Genomic DNA, 25,217 nt, shown 5'->3' on the forward strand with positions numbered 1-25,217 from the left:
CAAAATTATAAAATCTGGAAATGAGTTTAAAGTAAATATGATATAATGTTCTTGATAAGGAAAAAAAAACTTAGAGATTTTTTGGGAAACTAATTAGATTTTTTTTTTTTAAGCCATATACACTAAAGTTGAACTGAGAAGAAAAGTGAGATTAGCTATTTATGAGCTCACACAGACTACTGTACAACAGATAAGCGGACATCTGGAGAGAGCAAAGAAAATCTCTGATAGTTTTCAACATGGCCTGAGAGAGATGAAACAAGGCAGTGTAACTTAGAAACTTTGTTCTGTTGCCCCCAAAGAAAATGTAAACAGTTAAAAAGCTTTTAACATTCTTTACTGTCACCTCAATTGTCTGAAGACCTCACTTACCTATCCATCATCCAGTTTCCAAAGAGTGAAAACAGAAAAAAAAATGTAAATGTATTTAACAGCCTAGATACAGTCACTACTCGACTCCAGTTTATTACTAGACATTACTTTTTGGTTCTGCAAGTTTGAATCTGCCAGGACTGGAATGCTAAGGTGTTAGCTGCCGATAGTTTTACAGTAATTTTAGGCTGGGCCTGTCTTTGGGTAAATCATATCAGTAAAAATATGGTTAATTTTCCTCCTGTTACCTCTGCTTTGTCTGGCAAATAATGGCATCATATTTCTAAAGTCTCTCAGGGAATTGATTATAGTCTTTGAACTCTCAAAATAAAAGGATGAGAGAAGTAAAGTTGGCTGGAGTGCAGGCAAATTGCAGACTTTCTCCCTGGTTTAATTCTTGAAAACATCTTCTGATCTCAGAGGTTGCAGCTGTAGAGAAGAACATCAACAAAATCATGCTTGATAGTTTTGATCCAGAAATAGCTATGTTGTTATTGCATTTTTGTTATCTTTCACTTCTTATTCTAATCCTCCATTCACTGTCCTGACAATTTCTGGTTGGGTCCTGTATCTTTCTGCTTGCTTTCCTTTTGTTCCCTCAGATTAGTTATTATTGCCAGCTAAAGAGGACAAACATTTGTCAGTTTTTGCCTCTCAAACACAGTGTATATTAAAAAGTATTGTATGTGTCAATATTTGAATATGTATGCATTTAAGTCAAATTCCTGGGGAGGGTTTTTAAAATCTTCCATGGCTCTCAACTTTAGCCATTAGCCTGTATCAGAATATCCTGGAAGGTAGGTTCCCTCTCTTCTAGATCATTTTAACAGTGGCAGTTTACAGTAACAAGTTAGCTAATTAACATGTTTATATAAACAAATGCCTTTAGAAACTCAAACCTATCTTAAACTTATCAAACTATAATTCTCTCATTAAACACAGTCTCTTCTGAGCTGAGTGATTTTGAGAGAGGAAAGGTTGTTCTGTATAGATACGACAACACCAGTTACCTTTTGTCTAACAATTTTGTGCTAGGCACAATGCTCTGTACTGCACATGTATCCATCATTTAATCCTTGTCACAATCCTACCAGTGGGGCATGAGAGCTATGCCCATGGTGTGGATCAGAAGAGACCCCATATAAGAAAATCCAATCCATTTTCTGGCTTCCTTGAGGCAAGAGGAGGGGCAGAGGCCAATGCAGAGGTAATGGGAAGTGATTCTGAATTTTTTTTTTTTTAATCCTTTCCCTGATTCTTTTATGTATTATACTAAACCTGTGGTTGTTGTTATTGTTTTCTGCTATGTGTTGTGTTATTGTTTTCTGCTATGAAACCTCACAACTCATTTCTCAAACCTCAGCAGTAGATTAGTTTTCACACTGAACATCTGGACAGGGACAAACAATAAATCTCAGTTTTGTAAGTTGAGTAGAAAATGGCCTTATGACCCAGCCTCATCCGCCACCTTCTTCCTCCTCCTCAGGTCTCCATTAAAAGGCAGTCTGCTACATCTTTTTCTTTAAAGAAAAACATAGTTAACATGCCAAACCCTGTAATTTTCAAGCTTTTCTAGAAATGTTATCTTTAAAGGAGATTTATAAAAACAAGAAGAATCTTTGTGGTTTTATTCTGAAAGCCAGAAGGGCTGAAAAACAAGGCAGACTCTAATGCTGAGTTTTTCCACGTTCAAGCTGTGTAATGGTTTTTATGCATGTTTATAGGAAGAGCAGTGGAAATATTTATTTTTTCAGTTCTGGCAACGCATGACCAATGACACTGAAAGTATATTTTGTCATGGGATAAAGAAGCAGAAAAGGCAGAATCAGCGTCCTTGCCTAAATAAGTGAATATTATTGCATATTTATTCAGATAGTTGCAGTTTTGAAGAAACATTTTGTATTCTTTGATGGAACTATCTAGACAAACTAGACCTGTATACGAACGAATCCTTTTAAAATCAGACCCAATTCGCTGCCTTATTTATAATCAATAAACAAACCTTGCAAAATATGTGATACAAGGTGTCCAGGACATTTTTAACATATGCTTTATTAAATATTATTGCCATCATTGTATTTTTTCTCTGTCTTCACACACTTACAGATAAATATATATACACACATATACATAAATACACAAACACACATGTGTCCTTATTAGTGAGATAAAAATACAAATTAATTTTTGTTTGGGTTTGGCCTTGAATTCAGAAGGTATCAAGAGAGGCATCTTTACCTTCCTGGCAAACACTAAGAGTTAAGAGTTCCTTAATGAATCCCTTGGAAGACTTTTCAAATTACAGTTATTACATAGCATTCTGAAGTACCTTGAAGTCCTATACCCACCTGTCTCTTCATTTCACTTCTTCTAGACTCCCCTTTACTTGGTAAATCATGGAGAGAATGGACCAGTCAGATGCAACAGGTGCAAAGCCTACATGTGCCCCTTTATGCAGTTCATTGAAGGAGGAAGGAGGTATCAGTGTGGATTTTGCAACTGTGTGAATGATGGTAAGTGATGCCAATAAATGCTCTTAGTAAAAGCTCCTCATTAATTGAAATATATTATACTTCTTAGTTTAGGGGAAAATATATATATTAAAGCTTTTAATTACACCTGAGCTTTTCCTAACTACTGGTGAGCTCACATTCAAGAATAACTCAGAGGCATTGTGAAAGAAAAAGTCTCTCAGTTTTATCATTTTTAGCATGAGAGGTAAAATTTTATTTTGCCTCTAACTGAGCCTTTGTGGAAGGGGATTAGGAAATAAAAGGACTTACCCACTTCTGAAATGTTTCTTATGAAAATGAGAAACACAGAAACTTTATGTGGGAAACTGCAGGTGAAAATGAATGCACTTATATGAGGCTGGGAGGGGCATAGGGCACGTTCTGATTGGTTTCCTTCTATGGAAATTATAAAGAACTTTTATTTTATCTGTGTTTATGGATGATAAGTTGGAGAGATTTTTTTCTCTTTATTCCTCTGAATTATTCCTGAATGTGAGCTCATCAGTATTTAGGAAAACTCTGGTATAACTAAGGGCTTTAATATGTGTATAGATTTTTTTTTCCCCTTCAGTATGAATGTTGCATTGTTTAACAAGGAAAAAAAAAATCATTATTATGAAGGGCTTTTCCAGATTCTTTGTATTTTCAGTTTCATTCCGGTATGAACTAACTGATGTTGGAAAAAAAAAACCCACAAACTTGGTAGAAGCAACTTAGCATTTATTGTATTCATAATGTGTCTATTTTTTTTTTTTAGTTTTTTTGTGTTAAGTAAAGCACATACTCAGCCTGAAACATTCCCACATTCATTTACGTTTCTAGAGTTTTTCTAGAACCATGTAATGATTATGAGAGCATGAACTTTCTACATGTTTTCCTTTGTTCCTTGTCTTTGTAGACATGCTTCCCTGCAGATCATTAAATCTGAAGAATGTATAGTACCCTATCTGCCCAGGAGCCATGTGTCCTGTGGCTGCTGGCTACTCCCTACTGATGAGTGAGCTAAGGCACAACTTTCTGCCTATGTCATTGCATTCATGGCACCTCAGCTCCGTGAGTGTTTTCTGGTGGGAGAGCTCCTTGTTTCCCTGCCCCCTTATTACAGCCCATGGTTTTGTCCTACTTACAGGGCTAGAAAGTGGCATTGTGAGTCTCACAAAACCTTTGGTCAGTTCTTAAAAATGCCTTGCTATGGAGTGGAAGCATTGGTTTCTAGCCTCATCTCAAAAACTGCCATCCTCTTGGGATGGCTCTCCTCTCTCCTTGCTATAACTGTGGCATCCACTCAGTGCAAGTTGGGTCTCCCTGTGAGGCCAGATTCTTTTGGTTCTCCACCCTTACTTCTCTTTCTAGGGAAGAATTTATTCCTTGTTTCATCTTGGATGAAATCTGCAACCAAGTCATTGTCTACTACTTAATGTTGGGACCTGGATTTCAGGAGCCCTGTGACAATTCATTTCCCTATACTTTAGTTTTTTTGGGGAAGAGTGATGAGAAGGCAGAGACCTCTCCTGCAGCATTTGTATAAATGCCTCCACCAAAATCACCCACATCTCTGTGTCTTTATCCAAGCCCTCAACTTTCTTAGAAAGGTGATCAGAAATCTATGTGGCTTCTAGATCCAAGATCCTCAGTTTGGTGTAACACACTGGCCTCACACCCAAAGTGTCAGCTCAGAGCACAGCCACTTCCTGGTAGAGAAACCACTCAGAATTCTTGTATCTCCCCGTAATGAATTCTCTTTCCTTGGGTATTCGCTCCTAGGAGGCTGCTATGTTCATTTTCCTATAGGGTTATTCATACTAGGCTCAAACATTTGTCCCTAAGAGGAGCCAGACTCCCATAGATTTACACTGACACCTGCATTCTTCATTTAGGTCTAAAGAAGACAGAGGTTTATGGAAGTTAGAAAGAACCCGGCAAGCTTGATCACATGGTTTCACTCTATTTCCCTTCAAAGTGTCCAGAGATTACACAGTGGGAAGCATGTGGGGTCAAAAGGCATGTAGGAGACAACTGTAGTGCATAATTTACAGTGTGACTTGAATTTTGTCTTATAAACACAACAGATAATATTAAATGCTAATGAATGTGAAATTCATTTTAAAAGGAAAAATTTCATGCGTTACATGTAGATGTGTGAATGAAACTTAACTATAGGTTACACTATGTAGAATTTATCACACCATAATCCTAAATAGCCAACATCATCTACCTCAACTAAAAGTAACAAAATAGCAGGATTAGGCCCTCATAGTTTACTTATCTCAGCTGAGACTGTTAGTTTCCCACTTCCCTAATCTTTTCAAAACATTGAATTTTCCAAATTCAGAGATCCATATATACATAAGAATGTTATAAAACTTGCTTAAAAGAAATGGCCATGATATAGTAAGAAAATAGGAAAATCTTGGTGATTATTTTTAAGTCCAAACTGCGAAAATAGTCTTGTAAGTGTTAGTTCACAACTAAAAATAAAGTAGACTGAGTTGTTCATTTTAACAGAAAACATATTACTTCTGTGGTTTTGCAAATGAAAATGTTGTTCTTTATGAAACGCTTAAAGCCAGAGTATTGCTGGTTATTCTAAATACTTCTATTGTCAGTGGTTTAATAGCCAGCCCTATTAATCTCAAGGCAACAGGAGTTTGTTTTCACAGAGATACCAGGCCATATTTGTCCAAGTGTTCAGTGTGTGACTCATAAGTGTTCCTGTGCTGTTGGATGACTTCCAGGTCTTTGCCAGAACTAACCTTCTTAGACATTTGAATCAAATTAAGAGTTCCTTAGCTGAGGTCTTAGTGGTATAGTCTTTCCCTAATACAGTAATCCTCTCTACTCTGAAGCCCAAACATTAAAAGATTACCATGCAAACTTTCCATGGCTGAAGACGTCTATTAATTAAAGGATAATAAATATTGTAGTTAATAGTACAGTCCAAATAACCAATGTATATTTCTGTTAGGTGTATTGAAAATTTAAATAGTTAGAAAAGCCAGAATTCCTTTTAAAAGAGGTAATTAAATAGGGGTAGTTAAATTTTCTTTGTGACAACTAAAAAACACCAGTACTTTTATCCCCTGTTTCTTCACAGTGGTCCAGATCATAAATGTTATGTGTCATCAGTAACTTGCAAGAGGATTTTTTAGAAAACCTTTGTACTTTCCAACACATGCTTTTTAAATAGTGGATATTTAGAATATACTACATTCTAGCTTTAAAATACTTTTTTTTCCTCAACTAATTCTTTTCCTCCCATAATAAATTTTAAGAACTTATTAAGTTGTCTGTGCTATGAAAACAAAAGATTTCCTCTCTTATTTTGTTTTTATTAGTTCCACCATTCTATTTCCAACATCTGGACCACATCGGGAGAAGACTGGACCACTATGAGAAGCCGGAACTATCTCTAGGATCTTATGAATATGTTGCTACTTTGGATTACTGCAGAGTAAGTGTTCCCAGGACTTCAACTGTTTATATGTTGATGTCAAATTCAAGTGAATAACTTTCATATGTAAAGAACTGACTCTTGATTCACAACCAAAGCATTTTGGTGGTGTCATGGGGATGTAGAAATGCCTCAGACGCAGATCAAGGCTTCTAGGCTGTTGACATGATTAAATTGCCAAACTGCTCAGTGCAGTGATTATTTTTAAAAACTAAAAAGTGGTGTCAGAAATAGAAAACAGTAATTTAATTGTTATATCCCTATCAGATAATGTAATCTGGGTTCTTAAAGCAACAGTTCCATATAGTGCCTCTGCTTTTTTTGTTTTGTCAATACTCTCAGAAAATTCTCCCTTTCAGGGCAGAAGCTCAATCAATATGGCCAATAGGACAATGACAGGTTTCTTTACTGCCTTTCTGCACGCTAGTTGTCACCACAATGATTTAAGGCTCTTAGCATCTTCCTTGGACTATCTGAGAGCCTGGGATTCTGGCTTCTGGTTTCTTTCCTTTATGATGTATGCATGAGACTCCTCCTCACGTCCTTAATCTAAAAAATTAAATTCAAAAATTTATCTTTCCTTATAAGAAAACATTAACTGTTGGACTCCATATGCCCACCTCAGCTATCTCTTCAGTTGTATAAAACACTCACCACGTACTCTGAACTCATCACTCCTTTTTACATCCCCATGCTTTTAGACAAGATTGTTTTGACCAGACTATCTTTGCATCCTCCTATTACATCTATATATACTCCACGTAGCAAACTCCTACTCTTTGTGTAATACCCAGCTGAAATTTTATTTTATGTGAGTGTGTGTGCATGTGTGCACATGCACAACTTTATTTGATTTCACTATGGTAGTTATTTACTAAGTCTTCTATTTTTTTTCTTCCCCATAGAATTTGGTTCATATGTTTGTTTTTGCAGTTATCTCCATGAAATTTAAATCTTCTTAAATGTTTTCCCTCTTCATAGATTTCAATATCCTTCGTGATAAGAATCTTGTCTTTATGGCATCTACCACAGTGTCTAGTGCAGGAAAGACAGTTGATCAGATTATGTGGAATGAATGAATGAACGAATGAATGAATTTGCAGGTCTGTTACTATTCCTAGGACTGGCCATTTCCCTTTTCCAATGTCACAGTGAAAGTGACATCATTATGGGTAACTTGCAGGCCTTTAAAATTCTTCAGTGATTTGGAAATATTTTCTTGGGTATCAGTCAGTTCAGATTTCGGCTTATATCTGAAGTACCATATGTAGGTAGACCTGAAGAAAGAGTCATCATGATTTTTTTTCTTACTTCCCCTTCCAAATATCAATGCCTACTGATGCCCAGTTCTCAGAAAACAGCCTCCGACCCACAGGATTCTATCAGGTGTTTACTACAGGCCTAGTCCACATATTGAGTATAAGTTGCAAAGAACATTTTTCCTAAATAGAAGTGTTTTGAACTGATTGGATTTACATTTTTTTCAGTTAATATAACTTTGCATGTATTTTAGTGTTTTGTATGATTTTTTCACTACATTACCTATAACGAGTTATTAAAGAAGAGTTAATACTTTATTAATTCAAAATGTAACCTTTGAACATATTTTGAGAAACACAAGAACATTATTGGTATACATGCTTTATAACAGACCAAAAAAATCCTAAAGTACCAACTACTGTTGTTCTTTACTGGTATTGACTGAAGGTGAATGATTAAGTAGACCATAAATACTTGCATTCTAATTAAATGTAATAAAACCATTATAACTAGTGATATGGAAAATTTATTGATTGATCTTTGCAACCATGGTACAAAAATAACTATGCTCTCAGTTACTAGTTCTCTGCCAAAAAGGCTATATTATCTTGATTTTATGCTTTTTTAGTAGAAACTCAGGCAGAGAGTCAAATCTATTTCTGGGAACAAAAGTCTCAGTATCTTCAAACTCTGTTATCTGGAAACATTCCAGATGTCTAATTGATGGGAAATTTCACCCAGCAGGCAAGGAACCAAATAAAAAATATCTATATACATTTTGAAGAATTTTTTTGTAAGCTTAATTTACCTTTTATTATTCCAAATAAGGTTTAAAATAAAAGATGGTGTAAGTATCTTCAAATTTAATTATAATTAAAAATGTAAATAATGTATAATAATTAGTTGCTTTAGGGATTTGGACAATGAAAAAGGTTTTATTTAACTTTGCCATCTAATTTTTAACTGCAAACTTAAAGGAGAATTACAAAATTACATTTTTCTGTAATTTTATTTTATCTTGATACCAATTTTATATAATAAAATTAGCATTGATTGAATATTTACTATTTGTGATGCCTTGTGCTAAGTGCTTTTTATGTGTTGTTTCGTTTAGTTCTCAAGTGACCCCATGTGGCAAGTACCACCATTACATGGGGAACCTGAGGCCTAGAGCTCTTACATGCCATACTCAAATCACACACATAGAAAGTGCTGGAGCCAGACTGAAAACTGTGTTGGCATGTCCTTATTCTTTATCAGTATAGGGTGGATCTGTAAGCAATTATTTAGAAAATCACCATGGTGCTCCCCTGGAAGAAAAGATCCCAGCTCTGTTGCTTAAGTTTTTCATGTAAAATTTTACAGAATATATCTACATACAAAGTGTACCTGAAATATAAAACCCCATTCCAAGCCAGCCTTTTTCTTTTCTAAATAAAGATATCATCTCTCCACCTAATTTTATTATTTTATTTTATTTTTAAAAGTTTATTTATTTTGAGAGAGAATGAGAAAGGGGGAGGGGAGGGAAGGAGGGAAGGGGTAGAGAAAGAGGGAGAGAGAGAATCCCAAGCAGGCTGATAGCATGCTATCAGCATGGAGCCCAAACTCATGAACTGCAAGATCATGACCTGAGCCTAAATCATCAAGAGTTGGATGCTTAATGGACTGAGCCGTCCAGGTACCCCTCCACTTAATTTTAATTCATTGTGATATTTAACGAATACCTAACGTGTCCAAAACACTTGGTTATGTGCTATGAGGGATACCAAAGCTAGCAAGATAGTGAACCTGATTTCAAGATATTTCCCATATATAGACCTGGTAAGTGTATAATTATGATATAAATCCAAATATGATAAATGCTGTAAGAGTCAAATAATTACAGTGCCATAACAAAACAGACAAGCGATAACGTATGATTTGGAGGATCAGGGATAAGTGATATTGGAGCTGGTTATACCAGGAGCAGAGTCTGGACATGTGGAAATGAAAGAGAAAACTAAATAGTCAGTAGAAGCAGAGGACTTGCCATTTACTCCACTTTCTTCAGGGCAAGGCCGGTATTGTAAATGAGTGATGTGGAGTTAGTATGGGGACTAGGATAATTGGAGAGTATGTTCCCTTTCCCCCAAAACACATTCATATTCAAATATTTTTTAAAACACTATGCCAAACAAAATACTTTTCTGGCCAAATTCTTGGCCCAGACCCATTAGACTGTGACTTCTGGATAGGAAATGTTTTGAAAATGGCAAACACTTAAATTAGTTGAAGGAATGTGTATTGAGAAATAATGGGAAGTAAAGCTGGGAAGTTGTTTTGAGATACAGACTAACTTTTTATATTCCACTGGGTTTGGCATCATAGCTGTGATCTCCTGGTTTTTATACATGTTGGTTAAATGGATATTATAGGGAGTCTTAAATGCCAGGCCATAGAGAAATTTATGTTAATTCAGTAAGTCATGAGGATCCTTAAAGGTAAAGAGGAAGTTGTTTCCTTAATCCTTTCATCCATACATTTATTCATTCATTTGGCAGTATTGAGCACTCTTCTGTGCCATGCTCTGTGCTTGACTCTGAGGACTCAGTAAACATCCTGTCCTCAGAGGCAGTGGTACTGTGATCTGTATTGTCTTTTGGACCATTTATTCTAACAGCAGTTTGTATAATGAGAGGAAAGAGATTGGAGACAGAAGGATATTGGAAAATTAATGCAGTGGTCCATGCAGGAGAAAATAAAAGGAGTATAGCAGTTCCTCAAAAAGTTAAAAATAGAATATACCCAAAATAATTGAAAACAGAGTCTCAAAGAGATATTTCCACACCCATGTTCATAGTGGCATTATTCATAATAGCCAAAAGGAGTAGGAGTCCATGAGTCTATACACGGATAAATGGATAAACAAAATGTTGTATATACATATGTTGAATATTATTCAGCCTTAAAAGGAAAGAAATGTAGACACATGCTAAACATGGATGAACTTTTAAGGACATTATGCTAAATGAAATAAGCCAGTCACATGAAAGACAAATACTATGATTTTACTTGTTACTTATATGAAGCACCTAGAGTAGTCAGATTCATAGAGACAAGAATGTAGAAGTGTAGAATGGTGGTTGCCAGGGTCTGGAGAGACCAGGGAATGTAAGTCATTGTTTAATGATCATAGAGTTTCAGTCTTACAACATAAAAAAGTTCTGGGGATGGATGGTGGTGAAGGTTGCACAGCAGTGTGAATGTACTTAATACCACTGAACTGTACACTTAAAAATAGTAAAGGTGGCAAATTTTATGTATATTTTACCACAATAAGAATCAAATTGGGGGGCACCAGGGCGGCTCAGTCAGTTGAGCATCTGACTCTTGATTTTGGCTCAGGTCAGGATCCCATGGTGGTGAAATTGAGTCCTAAGTCAGGCTCCATGCTAGAGGTGGAGCCTGCTCAAGATCTCTCTCTCTCTGTCTCTCTCTCTCTCTCTGTCTCCCCCTCTGCTCCTTCCCCACTCGCTTGAGCTCACATGCGTGTGCTCACTCTTATCTCTCTCAAAGATACATACATACGTACGTACATACATACATACATACATACATAAGATCTTTTAAAAATCTTACTGTAAAAAAGAGAAATAATTTTAAAAACAGTAAATGAGGGTCTAAATTTGGGTACTGGAACCAGAAAAGCTTCACAATTAACTGGTTACGGACGGTAAGGAAGGTGGACAATTCCACAGAGAAAATGAGATTTGAAACACAGATTACTTTTGAGGATTATGCTTTCTGTAAAGAATGTAATGGGATAAATGTTGTCTTACTTACAAAATTCTGAATGAAGATGCTGACAGGATCTTTATGTGGAGGTGTGCTATAGTTAAATGGAGTGCTGGTCTGGAGCTCAGAAAGGAGACCATGATAAGAAAGAATTTGAGGAGTTGCCTATATAGAGGTGCTAGTTAAAAGAGGTGCACAGAGATTTCTGTGATAAAGCAGGTGGTAACAAAAGAGAAGATATCATTTGAGGAAGATAAGAAAATGAAAATCAGTCAGAAAAGTGGGAGAGGAAATGACACCACAGTGCTGTGATAGCTAAAAAAGTGAAAATGGTCCGTGATGCCTAAAATTGGATAGATAAAAGAGAGTTAGGGATGAGAGCTGGATTTTACTTAAAGTCATTCGTTTGCAGTCAAGAGGTCTGTGACCCTTAACAGAGCGGTTTTGGTAAAGTATCATGGAAAACCAGGGTTTTATAAAGTTCATACCTGTTAGGCTTGACGGTACAAAGCGAGCTGGATTAAAAGGAGTACTTGATTAAAAAGACAACCAATAATGAAGTCATTAGAGTTTTCTAGGCATGAGATGACAAGCTTCTGGATGGTTAAGAGTAGGGACTGGGTAAAACATGTAAAAGAAGCATTTTGAAAGAATAATCAATGGGACTCAGTGGTTGAAAGAAAAGGAATAGTTAAATCTAATTTTATGTTTTTAAGCCTTTGAATTGATGTGTAGTGATGTTATTGATAGAGATTTTGGAAGAGAATATCATTTAGAGGAATGATGAATTAGTTTCACATACGTAGAAAACAAGTTACAGTGAAGGACTCCATAGATTTATGGAAACTGTTCAGTGGGGAACTAGTAATGCTGAACTTAAGAGATCACAGAATGGTAACACACATTTGGGTTGGTCACAAAGAGGCTTTGGTTTAATTAATGGAAATGAGAATGATTTTTATTTGATTTAAATTAATGTAAGTCTATGTTATAAGTTAGATTAGGTGGGAATCAGGAATGATTTGCAAAAAAGTTGCTCAGATAGACAGCAGTAGAGTTCTTTCATTTCTTTGTTGGCCTGATTTTGAATGTGGCAAAACAATGAAGCTTCTATGTTGATGATTTTTAAGTCCTGCACTTCTTTTCTTATTTCAAATGGTAGACTTTTATTAGAAGGCTGTTACCTCTAAGCTTGTAGTGGCTAGAGAATGAACCAGTAGATGAATTGGAGACATCCTCATCTAATTTTATAATTATAATAGTTAAAAGACAATTTTACTTTGGAACATTTTTTTGTCATTTATCATAAAGTTAAAAATTGAATTAACCTTAACTCTTTTTTTTTTTAGTCACTAAATTTGCCTGAGGCTGTTTTCTAAATATTTTGTAAGACCTAACTGAATAATCGCTTCCTAAGAGCTCTTTGAACACCAGCCAGTAAAAGGACGAACAGCTATCAAACATTTATATAGCAGCTGCTTTATGTTGTAGTGATTGTTTGAAACAGATAGAGAAAAGGCCCAATATTCTATTTTTAACATAAATATGTAAAGAATAGGTAAATATTTGGTAATATAGTACAATTTTAAAATATACAATTATATTTTAGTATACAATTTCATATCCTTAAAACTGAGAGAGCTTACAAAGGAAGAGATTTGAAAATGGCATGATCCAGTTAATGAAATTCTACTAGTTTCAAGACAAATACCAATTATTGTATGTATTCTTTGGGGGCACAATTTGTCAAGTTTCCAGACACACCTCTTCTTAGAAGGAGAGGGTTGTAAGCAAGGCTGGTCACTAGACTGTACTCACCCTTGGGTAATTGTAGTGAGGAAGTCTTCAGGGTGCTACCAAAATGAAGCTTCACTGTTAGATATCATAATCCTGGCAAATTCAATAGAGTGTCGCAGGTCGTACCCTGGAAAACAAACAGCTTTATTCTTTTTTATAGCATCAGAGACTGTGTTCTAAAAAATGATTTAATTCCCCAGATGTTATATCCTAAAATATTAAATGAAAAGTTTGATGATATCTTCAAGGGTTTGAGTGTTTTAATTTGGTTATGCAATGTATATACTTTTTAATTACATTTATGTGATTTGTTTGCTTTCCTATAGAAAAATAAGCCTCCCAACCCACCAGCCTTTATCTTCATGATTGATGTTTCATACAGTAACATCAAGAATGGACTTGTGAAGCTCATATGTGAAGAACTGAAGACTGTGCTGGAAAAACTTCCAAAGTAAGGGAACTGCCATTATTTTTCTAATTTGCACAATATTACTGAATTAATTTATTGGCCAGAAAGCAAGTGCTGAATGCCCCGTGGATATCTTTTGCTAATGAGGACATTGGGTAAGTATTTCTAAATTAAACAGCCACCAGCTCGTTGAGTCCTTAAAAAGTCAGAGTTATCTTTTGTGCAAAGCAAAAGAAACAAACTGATAAAAATTAATGCTATGGTAAACAACATTCAGAGTACATTTTAATTATAAGGAGAATCCCAACAGTGTGCTGGGAAAGACTTTGGAAGTCTGTTATCCACTTTCAAAGGGGCTGGTTTTTCAGTGGAAACTGCTAGTTGTGACATGTGGTAGGTAGAGTTCTAAGGGGTGCCAGGAAACTGTACCGTTGTCGTATGGCAGACATGGTAGCTTTTTAGGCAAATTTCCTTTTTTCCTGTATTATACACTGTCAAACCCCTTTGTCACTTTACTGCTTCTAGGTCCTATGACTTAAAGCATAAGGTAGATCACTTTCCTTGCCACAACAGGGAGCAGTGCACAAAAGGAAAGGTGGAAAGGTATTTCAGCAAACATGGCTATTTTTCATAATATACAAACTAGTTATTTAAATTTTTTTTTTTCAACGTTTATTTATTTTTGGGACAGAGAGAGGCAGAGCATGAATGGGGGAGGGGCAGAGAGAGAGGGAGACACAGAATCAGAAACAGGCTCCAGGCTCTGGGCCATCAGCTCAGAGCCTGACGCGGGGCTCGAACTCACAGACCGCAAGATCGTGACCTGGCTGAAGTCGGAGGCTTAACCGACTGTGCCACCCAGGCGCCCCCAAACTAGTTATTTAAGATGGGAGCTGCCATCCTGTAAGGAGATCTGGGAGTGGAGAAAGTCTTCCTTTATGAGAGGAGACATGCTTAAGAAAATAAAAGAGTCTCGGGGCGCCTGGGTGGCGCAGTCGGTTAAGCGTCCGACTTCAGCCAGGTCACGATCTCGCGGTCTGTGAGTTCGAGCCCCGCGTCGGGCTCTGGGCTGATGGCTCAGAGCCTGGAGCCTGTTTCCGATTCTGTGTCTCCCTCTCTCTGTGCCCCTCCCCTGTTCATGCTCTGTCTCTCTCTGTCCCAAAAAATAAATAAATGTTGAAAAAAAAATTAAAAAAAAAAAAAAAGAAAATAAAAGAGTCTAAGAAATATCATCTGAAACCTAGTGTCTGTACCAGTCTCAGCATCTTCCACCCCTCCGTATCTCCTGAATGATCTCTGTTCTGAAAAGGGATGCTTTGAGGGATGGGCTATCCATAGCCCTTAGGGCTCCCTGAGTCCTTGGGTGTCCATTCCTCTATATTCATTCCACATGTGGCTGCTGCACTGGTGCATGTGAGGCTCAGATGAATGAACTCTGGACCTCCCAGGAGTAGTTTTGTTTGTATCTGTGAAGCTAAAGTCATAATATTCTCAAGGATGGTTTGGAAAAGCAGTTGGGGATGTTTAAAAAACATTGAGGTGATTTCAAACTGAATTCTAAAATGAAGAATGAGCTGGGAGCAAGTTGAAGATGGGGCATAAGAAAGGCATGTGATGCCTGCTGACACTTTGTGACTCTAGTTTCTGTTACTTCATTCTCCCGGATACTTGAGAACTGTGGACTTTCTGCTGAATAGGACTTACTTTATAATAGACTTCTCTCACAGGGCTGTTTTAATTCTAAATCTGAAGTTGGAGCTTGAGTCATATGAAAGAAAAGTATCATTTCTGGAAATGGTGTGTGTCTCTTTCTTTCCCTTCTCTCAAACTGGTTAAATTAGACTATACTATTCTCATGGTTACCTTGCCAACCCTTAACTCCTTTTCAACACAGTGCTGATATGAAGTGTATAACCTATTGATATGAGTTATGAAATCACACTCCTTCCTGAGATGTCATTATGACTTATATCTCATTGGAGAGCAGATTGTGGCTTCAGCAAAAAGATAGGAGAAAACAATAAAACGATTTTAAAACAAATCTGGTTGCTTTTTTTCTTCCCCAAAATTTATTTCGGGATCTGTAGATATATAATTTTATACTTTTTATTGTAAGATAGCCATCAGTTTGATTTACTTCTTTGAACCAGGTAATATGCCAAATAGTGTTTTTAAAGCACAGTATAAGTCTTGATTAATGTCTAAGGTATGTTCATCTCTTAGCTGATCTTTTGAAAAGTAAAGGCCCCATTCTTTACTATTTAACTTTGAATTTACATCTTTGATTTTGCCAGATGTCATTTCTGTCTGACTTCTCTGAAACAGGAAAGAAAAGATTTGAAATATCTTATCTGTTGTTCAGATCAAGCAATCGGGTTTTTTTCTTGTTGTTTTTAATGCTCCTGCAGCAAAAATTTTCAAAATGCTTGACTTTGGAATATTCCAGTTCATCCAGTTACTAACATCTTCAGTTTTGCTCTGTCGGATTCATTCCATTAAAATAATAAGGACAAGTGTCGAGGGAAGTGGTAATTGAAAAACAGAAGAAGAAACACATGTTGTTTTCTGTGATATCCCTTATATACCTTTATAAAATTTGCATAGAATTAATATGAAGGAGAGGCTGAGATTTCATTTTCTTCTGGTCATGATTTAACAAGGCAGTTATACTGTTGAAAAGAAAATTTTAAGATAGTTCTTTGTTTCTCAAACAAATTGAAACAAATATGTTCCCATGAAAACATGTTATAATATTTTGCAATAATGTGAAATGTTCTGATTAGATGTTTTTAAAAATGTTAATTTAGATTTTAAGTGAACCCTGTGAATCCCAGGATACTCCTTTCCCATCACTTGAAAATGTTCAAATCCAATGGGAAATAGCAATCCAGACTCTTCTCTGTAATTTTTCTTTTGTGTCTTTTGCCTTAATTGACTCTAAATTAACTATTAAAAGAGAATAAATGCCCTTGGGATTTGCTGGACATTTATCACCTTATGTAATAAAAGGTTTACTCGGAAATAGGAGCTTAACCAGTGGTGCGCTGGTAAACTGGATCTCAAGTAAATAAAGCCTTTACTATCATGTTTGCTCATTCCTGTGGTGTAAAATATGTCCAGCCCTGCTGATTCTAAACTAGCAAGGCGGCATCACTAAACAGGAGTTGGGAAAAGATGCATACAATCAGTTTATCAATCTGGGCTCTAACTTGCCATCCTAAATAAATACAGCATTTCACCTTCATGATAATCATCCTGAGCAAACCTCTAATTCTTTGCGTTATACTAGACCCTTCAGGAGCAGGGAGCATAAACTTTGAGACTTTATTGATTTATAGTCAAGGATTCATGCTATGTTAACTAACAGGCACTATATACTAAGAACCCAGTGAGAATGATTTGTAGAAATTTAGAAGAGGAAATAACTTCTGGTTGGTAGCATCAGGGGAGGTTTGAGAGAGCTTCGAAGAGTATCTGTGCTTGGTCTTAAAGAGTAAAATTCTAATGAATAGGGGGGCAGGGAGAACATGAGTACAGTATCATATAATGGTTAGTTGCATGAAATCATCCAGTTTAGGATATTCAAGGGTGTGTGTGTGTGTGTGTGTGTGTGTGTGTGTGTGTGTGTGTGTGTGTGTGTATAAGTCTGTGTATGTGCAGTTACAAAGGATTAGGTACTATTTCTGAAAATGTTCTAAGAGTCCGTAATATAAACATTTACCAAGTACTTTTGGAACGGATTATGAGGATCTATTTAAACTGCCCACCCATTCATGAAGGCCACAATGAAGAACAAATACCTTCAATTAGCAAAGGAAGTAGAGAAGATATAAAGAGTTTAAAGTCAATAGTTTGTCATCATGTACTCTGCTGAAATTGGGAAGTCTGCAGTGGGATCAACAATTTGAACTTCAGATACTTTCATCTATGTACTTTATTTTCCTTTCTCTCATACTCGAGTAACTATGCTATGTACAAAGTTTAGGAGCTAAGCATACTAAGTTCTTTTTTAAAAAAAAATTGTCCCTAAGCAAAATAAGTTTTACTGATATCTAAGGATCAAAGAAAACGGCATGTATCTTTTGTGGCCGTCATGTCATTGAGCACTGCTGTATACACCAATGAAAATCAGGAAGTGTTGTTGGAAGGGGGAGGGGAAGGGAGACAAAGAGAAACCTGGGTAAACATTAAAGAGAGTTTAGACCACTCAATTCAAGTGTAGACTTAAATAAACATTCATGCCTTATACTCTTTTCAGGAAGATTAAGGCCTTATCTTGGATTTCTTTAAAAAATTTACTTTTTAGGGTGCCTGGGTGACTCAGTCTGTTAAGCGACTGACTATTGATTTCAGCTCAGGTCATGACATCACAGTTCCTGAGATGGAGCAGCATTGGGCTCTGCGGTGACAGCACTGAACCTGCTTGGGATTTGCTTTCCCCACGCCCCCCCACCCCCGTGCTTGCACGTGCACTGTCTCCGTCTCTCAAAATGAATACAGTTTTAGAGTTTTTATTACTTTTATTGTCTTGCCAAGACATCACAAATGTTTACTTAATTAGAATTATATCATCAATTCATATATGTGACTTTTTAAATATATTTACATTATATGTTTATATGGCATATAGCTCTCAAAATCTACTCCAATTTCTTTCTTTTTTTTTTTTTTTAATTTTTTTTTTCAACGTTTTTATTTATTTTTGGGACAGAGAGAGACAGAGCATGAACGGGGGAGGAACAGAGAGAGAGGGAGACACAGAATCGGAAACAGGCTCCAGGCTCTGAGCCATCAGCCCAGAGCCCGATGCGGGGCTCGAACTCTCAGACCGCGAGATCGTGACCTGGCTGAAGTCGGACGCTTAACCGACTACGCCACCCAGGCGCCCCAAAATCTACTCCAATTTCTATTGCGATTCTCTAGAATCTGTAAGAAAAGAATCACACAGAAGGAGCAAGTCCTTTCTTGATAAAAATAGCTATCCTGTTTGTAATCTGAATGTGCCTTTCTCTTGCTTCAGATGTTCCATTTGTTCTTCTGACCTTGTTGTGACTTCTGAGAGAACTTTGTTTATAAAGAATGTAATAAGCCTAGCTTGTTTATTAAAAAAAAAAAAAAGCACATCTTGTAATTGCTATGGATTGAGCATACATATATTAAAGAAATAAATATTTTAAAGAAATGTATTTTCATATCTGTTTGATTTTTTTTTTTTGCCTAGAATTTTGAGAATTTTTTCCTTTATCAGCTTACTTATTTTTGTAATATCCCCCACCCCCTACCGTGACTCAGTATTGTTTATATACGATAAACATTCATTAAGAGCAAAACTTTAAACATGTCTTCCATTTATTTTATAGAAGGTATACTTACTGAATTTCGGATAGAAACATGTCTCATAAATATATGAAAGAACTTCAAACACTGTGTTTTTCTCATAGGGAAGAGCAAGAAGAAACTTCTGCAATCCGAGTTGGTTTTATCACATATAACAAAGTGCTGCATTTCTTTAATGTAAAGAGTAATTTGGCCCAGCCTCAGATGATGGTGGTGACTGATGTTGGAGAGGTCTTTGTTCCTCTGTTGGATGGTTTCCTTGTCAACTATCAAGAATCCCAATCTGTGATTCACAAGTAAATATCAAGTATTTTATAATTTAGATAAAAATCAGGGATCTGTTCTGAATTATTTTGATTCAATCACATGTTGTTTTGGCATTAGCAAGGGAGTTTTAATGTATGGATTGTAAAACTCTGTCGTTTATGTTAGTTCTATTTTAAATGTACACCAGTATCTAGAAGGAAGAGTTTTTTTTTTTTTTTTTGATACACTCAACCAGTCCCTTCTCTTTGCTAAAAAAGTTATGCAAAGGAAATATTTTCTGCATATTGATGAGTCTATTCAATGATGATGGTAATAGCTAAAGATATAGCTACTGTTCCAAGAATTAATGGTCTAAGAGGTCAAATATGTAAATAGTGAAAAAATATTTACAGAGAGTGTGCTTTTGTAAATGTTACAAATAAGTCATAAATTTTGGTTCCAGAACGTATCAAGATATCATTCCCTTAGGGATGACCTGTGAAGGTCACCCATAGGTGTTCAGCATAAAATAAAACCGTATGTGTTCAGGCTTGAAATGTTAATGACTTATTTCTTGAAGTTTATTACAAATATGCTTAACACTTAAAACCTTTTACTCATTCACTTATTACAGTTTATTGGACCAGATTCCAGAGATGTTTGCAGACTCTAATGAGAATGAGACTGTCTTTGCTCCTGTCATCCAGGCTGGCATGGAAGCGCTAAAGGTGAGAAGTCTTTTTTAATTGCTAATAAATAAATTTTTAAAACCAGACACACACACACACACACACACACACACACACACACACACACACACAGGAAGTTTCATCTATGAAAGAAATTACAGCCTTCATTAGAGCATGTAGTTTGCTAGAGGCACGTTCCAAACTTCCCTACAAATCTCAGGAGGAAAATGGCCAAAATCATGGATTGCTCCCAGCGTTTACATTCCAGAACTGTTATCATCTGAGTAACTGATTTTGTCAGTATTTCCAGTTTAGCTCCTCCCTTTGGCTTTTATATGAACTTTATATGATCTATTTTATTTTTATTTTTTAATTTCTTTTTAGCGTTTACTTTTGAGAGAAAGAGCGCAAGCAGGGGAGGGGCAGAGAGAGAGAGAGACAGAATTGGAAGCAGGCTCCAGGCTCTGAGCTGTCAGCACAGAGCCCTATGCAGGGCTTGAACTCATGAGCTGTGAGATCATGACCTGAGCTGAAGTTGGATGCTTAACTGACTGAGCCACCCAGGTGCCCTATATGATCTATTTTAAAAATACTTCAGCAGTATCAGAACTACCAGATATGAAGGGAAAAATACCCCTATTATCCTCTCCTTCCTTGGGGTTTTCAAACATGCAAGGGCAGGCAAGGCCTCTGACAATGACAGATGTGAATGCCACACAGGGCATTGCTGAATGCCAAAAGCAGATGCGAGGTTGGCCATGTCTTCACTTGGGGAGCCGGGCCCTAATGACTCTGGCCATTTTCATAGTAATAAAGACAACAATCTGAAGAAGTCAAAATGATTGACAGGTACTGACTGTTCATCATTATTACCTTAGCACAAGAGTCAGATCACTTTAGCCTGCATAGCTAGTTCCTAAAAACTTATTTTTTAATTTTATTATTAAAGTTAAATTGAAATTAACTTCTAAAATATAATGGCTATTGGTAATAACAATAGCAATAATAACAGCAATAGTAATGCTATAAAACTGAATTTATGAAACCCTTCCACATAAATTTTGTGTCTAAACATTGTGGTTTGGTTTTAGTACACTGATTCTTACCTGGATTTTCTGATCTTCAGAGTATATACTCTTGCAGATGTCCCTCAAAAAGCCTCAGAATACATGTCAATTTAACATAAAATTAAAAATAAATTTTACATCATAAAGTGATTTGGACATGTTAGGTCCATGTAGTCGAAACCAACAGTGATCTTGGTTGAACTACAGAAAGACTTGAGAATTCCTATTTTATTCCACGTTACAAAACGCAAATATTTTCTATTTCAGTTTGAAAGTGTTTTGTTGTTGTTTTCTCTTCCGGTGAGGTGTCTAGAACTGCCATGTAAATTTCCTGATTTATGATCATTGTACATGGCCAAACGAGTCTTTCTACTCTCAGATATTAGTACAGGGAATTGTATTCATGTGCTAGTGCCTGAGAGGAAAGATGAATGGATATCCATAAGCCAGTGTATCAGTTAAGGCAGTAGAGTGGAAAGGAGAATATGGGCATGTCTTCTAGAGCACCGAAGTTCAGAATCCCAGCTCAACCCCCTTTTTTTCTGAAAGGGAACAATACTGTCTTGTAACAGTGGGTTCACACTGGCAGTACACAAGAGGTCTAGAGGCAGCTTTGAAAGAAAAATATAGGTAAAGCAAATTTGCCTACATGCATTCCATGTGTCCAAAATGTGATGTTCCTTATGATGCATTACTGCAAACCCACTGTGTTGGTAATAACTGTAATGTTCTTTGAGACTGCTCGTTCACCACAGCTGGAGCAGTCAGTAGTCTCAGTGCTCATGCAGCAGAGCCCAGTTCCTTTCATCCGGTGGATTTTTGTATCTTTTGCATGTTATTTTTTGTTGTATTTGCAATTCTTTTGTTAGAGTAACGTATACTTTTACACTGAAGTTTAAAAATGAGAAGAATTCATATCTAAATGTAGCAACTCAGAATAACTTCACAAATATCAAAGTTAATAAGTAGATTGTTTTTACAAAGTAGAAGAACTATCTTTATAAAAGGTAAAGAATTGTCTTATTAAAAAGATAGGGAACTGCCTATAAAGTGACACTGTTGGACATCATGTTGGTGGCAGTTGCTGTCATGTGCCTGCTGGCAGAGCAGACCTTGTTCCACCAGCACGTCTTCATGCAGAGCAGAATGGTGCTCTGCTCTGCAAGGGTAAGGGACACAGTAACTCCTCAACTAAGGAGTCACAGAGTCATGTGTTAAAGGGTGGCTACATTTTTAAAATGCAGCTTTCTGGCCCCACTCCTAGAGATTCTAATTCATTAACTCCTCAATTTGTTCTACTGATCATCCATATTTGAGGATTACCAGCACAAGGAATTATTCCTTCTGCAGTCTCTGAGAACATCCTCGCATTATGTTAACTCACCAGCAAATTGCCTGACCCATACCTGCCCCGTACAACTTTGTATGTTACTTTTGTACTAGGAATGCTTTCACTTAACCATGATTTAACATCTTGCCCTAAGCTTTTCATTAATGGTTAAATTAAGAGCAAACACTAAGAAGACAGTTTCTTCCTTGTGTAGAACATTAAATGAAGATATTATTGCATATTAATCAATTTCTTACATGTAGAAAGATTCACTGGCTGGTTTCCTAGAGTCAGATTTTATAAGCATTCTAACTCTTAATGTTTCTTCTAGCCTCAACTACCAAAAAAGATACCAATGATACTTAGGGTAAATTTTCTAAATTTAATTCTTTTCTTTCCATGACTACCTTCCTGATTTCTAGTTCTTTACATTTGCTTTGGTGATTCCATTGTATATGTATCTTTAATCTGTTTCTTCAAAACTTTTTTTGAGAAAGAGAGAGAACATGGGAGTGGCAGAGAAAGAGAGGGAGAATGAATCTTAAGCAGGTCCATGCAACGTGGAGCCTGACGTGGGGCTCAATCCCACGACTGTGAGATTATGACCTGAGCCAAAATCAAGAGTCCTTCACTTAACTGACTGAGCCATCTAGGTGCCCCTGTTTCCTCAAAACTTTTCTACAAATAATAGATAGTTGATAAAAAAAAAAAAAAAAAAGATTAATGAAAAAGTTTCCCCTGCATCTGCCAGAAAGATTCTGGGTCATTATAATTCATTGTACAAGAGCAGAAACTGCTGTAATATAATTGGAGCGTGTCTGCAGTTTGTGTTTTCTGCCTTGTAGCAGCTTTATAGGTTTGGATGAAGACAAATTTTTCCAAATAAGATCAAAATGTGTATGCATGTGTGTGCGCACACGTGTACCTGGTGTATGTATGATTATCTACCTCTGACAGTGAAACTATCTCATCATCTTTTTAGGTCCTCTATGGCAACAAGCAGTCAGACTTAAATTTGGGTACCTTGTATACAAGGGCACTAAAATGCTTGCCTGAAGTCAGTATTAGGCAAAGAGCTAACATTTTTGAGAATTTGCAGGGTATTATCTAAATATTAAGGAGACCTCATCATTTATTTACTTGTTCTTTCAATCAAGAAAGATTTATTAAATGTTTTGTGAGGCATGTCAGGACTACTGTTTCTACTTCTAAGTTGCTTACAGTGTGCTAGAAGAGATGTAACTCTGTAACACAAGACATGATATTTATTGCTTGTATTCCTCAAAAGGTGGGGGGAGGAGAGCAGAGAATAATTTTGGAAAGCCCAGGGCTGTGGGTGTTCAGCTGAATTGCTCAGGGTATTATGCACAAGAGGCCAGAGGTGAGAGTCTCACCCTCTGTGGACAGGGAGTAGAAACTGAAAGAACATCCAAATGTAGGCGTTTTTATGTGTCCAAGTGAAGACATTTTAGAACTGGACTCCCCCATTTGAATTAGAGCTTTATTTTCTACTAGATAGATGCCAAGTAAAATCCATATATAATTAGCTGTAATAAACTTCTTGAAGCACAGAAAGTAGACAAAAATTAACAAAAAACATGTGCTGATTTGTCACAAAGATAAAGAGGGAAGATTTGGAAAATTCTTATACATACTTTCTCAAAAGTCCCTGAACTATTCAACTGCAGGGTTTGATACACTTTTTAATGTTGCACATGCTTCTATGATCACAGCATCTTGTTGTCTAGTGTCTTTTTTCCACAGTGTTTCAAAATCTGCATCTCTTCTCAAAATTTGACACTCATAACTCAATTATGTGTGAATTTCTGGCATTGTCTTTTAACTTGGTCAAACAATAGTTTTCTGAGTTACTTATTACTTCTACCAGAAAACTAAATAAGTAGTATTAGGCAAAAAATGGGAAGGAAGTGGCCTTTAATGGTTATGCTTCAAATATATCACTAATTGGGAAATTTATCTTTAACGTATCTTCATGTATATCTAAATTTGATTTCCAGTTGATGCATCACAGCATTTCTTCCATTCCTTCTAAAATTTATGGAGCACCTATAGAGTGAAAGTTCTAGACCCTGTAGGGCTTGGAGAAACTCGCTGTAGAAAAATCAAGGCCCTTTCTTTCTTATGAGCCTGTGACTTATAGAAGATAGTCAGACACATAAATTGTGATATGGTGTTATTAAGTCTTATCTGCAAAGTAGAGGGAGGACATGGAGGTAGAGACAGCTAACTCTGTTGAGGGTGATATTAACACATCTGTCAGAGGAATGGACATTGGAATTAAATTTTGAACAATGGGTTCTCCAGGCCAGCCTTTCTCAAATTGATTTCCATTGTAATAAAAATGTCAGGGGCGCCTGGGTGGCGCAGTTGGTTAAGCGTCCGACTTCAGCCAGGTCACGATCTCGTGGTCCGGGAGTTCGAGCCCCGCGTCAGGCTCTGGGCTGATGGCTCAGAGCCTGGAGCCTGTTTCTGATTCTGTGTCTCCCTCTCTCTCTGCCCCTCCCCCGTTCATGCTCTGTCTCTCTCTGTCCCAAAAATAAATATTGAAAAAAAAATATCATATGTCATTGTCATTTATCAATTCTATATGATACACTTGTGTGGGCACAATAAGATTTTGGTAAAAACATAACATTTTATAGGGATGTAAGGCATTAATGCCCTAGGAACTTTTTCTTTTATTGCTACTTACAGAAGATTTTGTAAGTATGCGATTAATGAAATTATAAATCTAAAATTAAGCCATTATAATTGGCTAATGAATTAGAAATAAATACGGTTACTTTATTTTTCTCAGTATTTGACTTTGTTTTCTTAATGAGCCTGATTTTTCTCGATGAGTAATCTTAGCAAGGCAATTATATATAGTTAGTTATGATTAACGCCATGTACTGGGTCATTGAATTCTCTCAACAATATTTTATATAGTTACTATTTTTTCTATGTTG

At 36.4% G+C, this 25,217-nt stretch overlaps 1 protein-coding gene across 3 annotated transcripts in view; it reads left to right on the forward strand.

The window, feature by feature from the left end:
• SEC24D (SEC24 homolog D, COPII component) overlaps nt 1-25,217 on the forward strand; it is a 108,102-nt gene that overhangs the window by 58,821 nt on the left and 24,064 nt on the right. For all 3 annotated transcript variants that reach the window (XM_086704316.1, XM_025921731.2, XM_086704317.1), the window contains exons 9-13: nt 2,747-2,885; nt 6,221-6,336; nt 13,497-13,621; nt 19,021-19,212; nt 19,797-19,890. In XM_086704316.1, coding sequence (XP_086560442.1) covers nt 2,747-2,885; nt 6,221-6,336; nt 13,497-13,621; nt 19,021-19,212; nt 19,797-19,890 — 666 coding nt within the window. The remainder of the gene's footprint in view (nt 1-2,746; nt 2,886-6,220; nt 6,337-13,496; nt 13,622-19,020; nt 19,213-19,796; nt 19,891-25,217) is intronic.

Source organism: Puma concolor, chromosome B1 (genome assembly GCF_028749965.1).
Source record: "Puma concolor isolate L17-30 chromosome B1, mPumCon1.1.hap2, whole genome shotgun sequence".
NCBI lineage: Eukaryota > Metazoa > Chordata > Mammalia > Carnivora > Felidae > Puma > Puma concolor.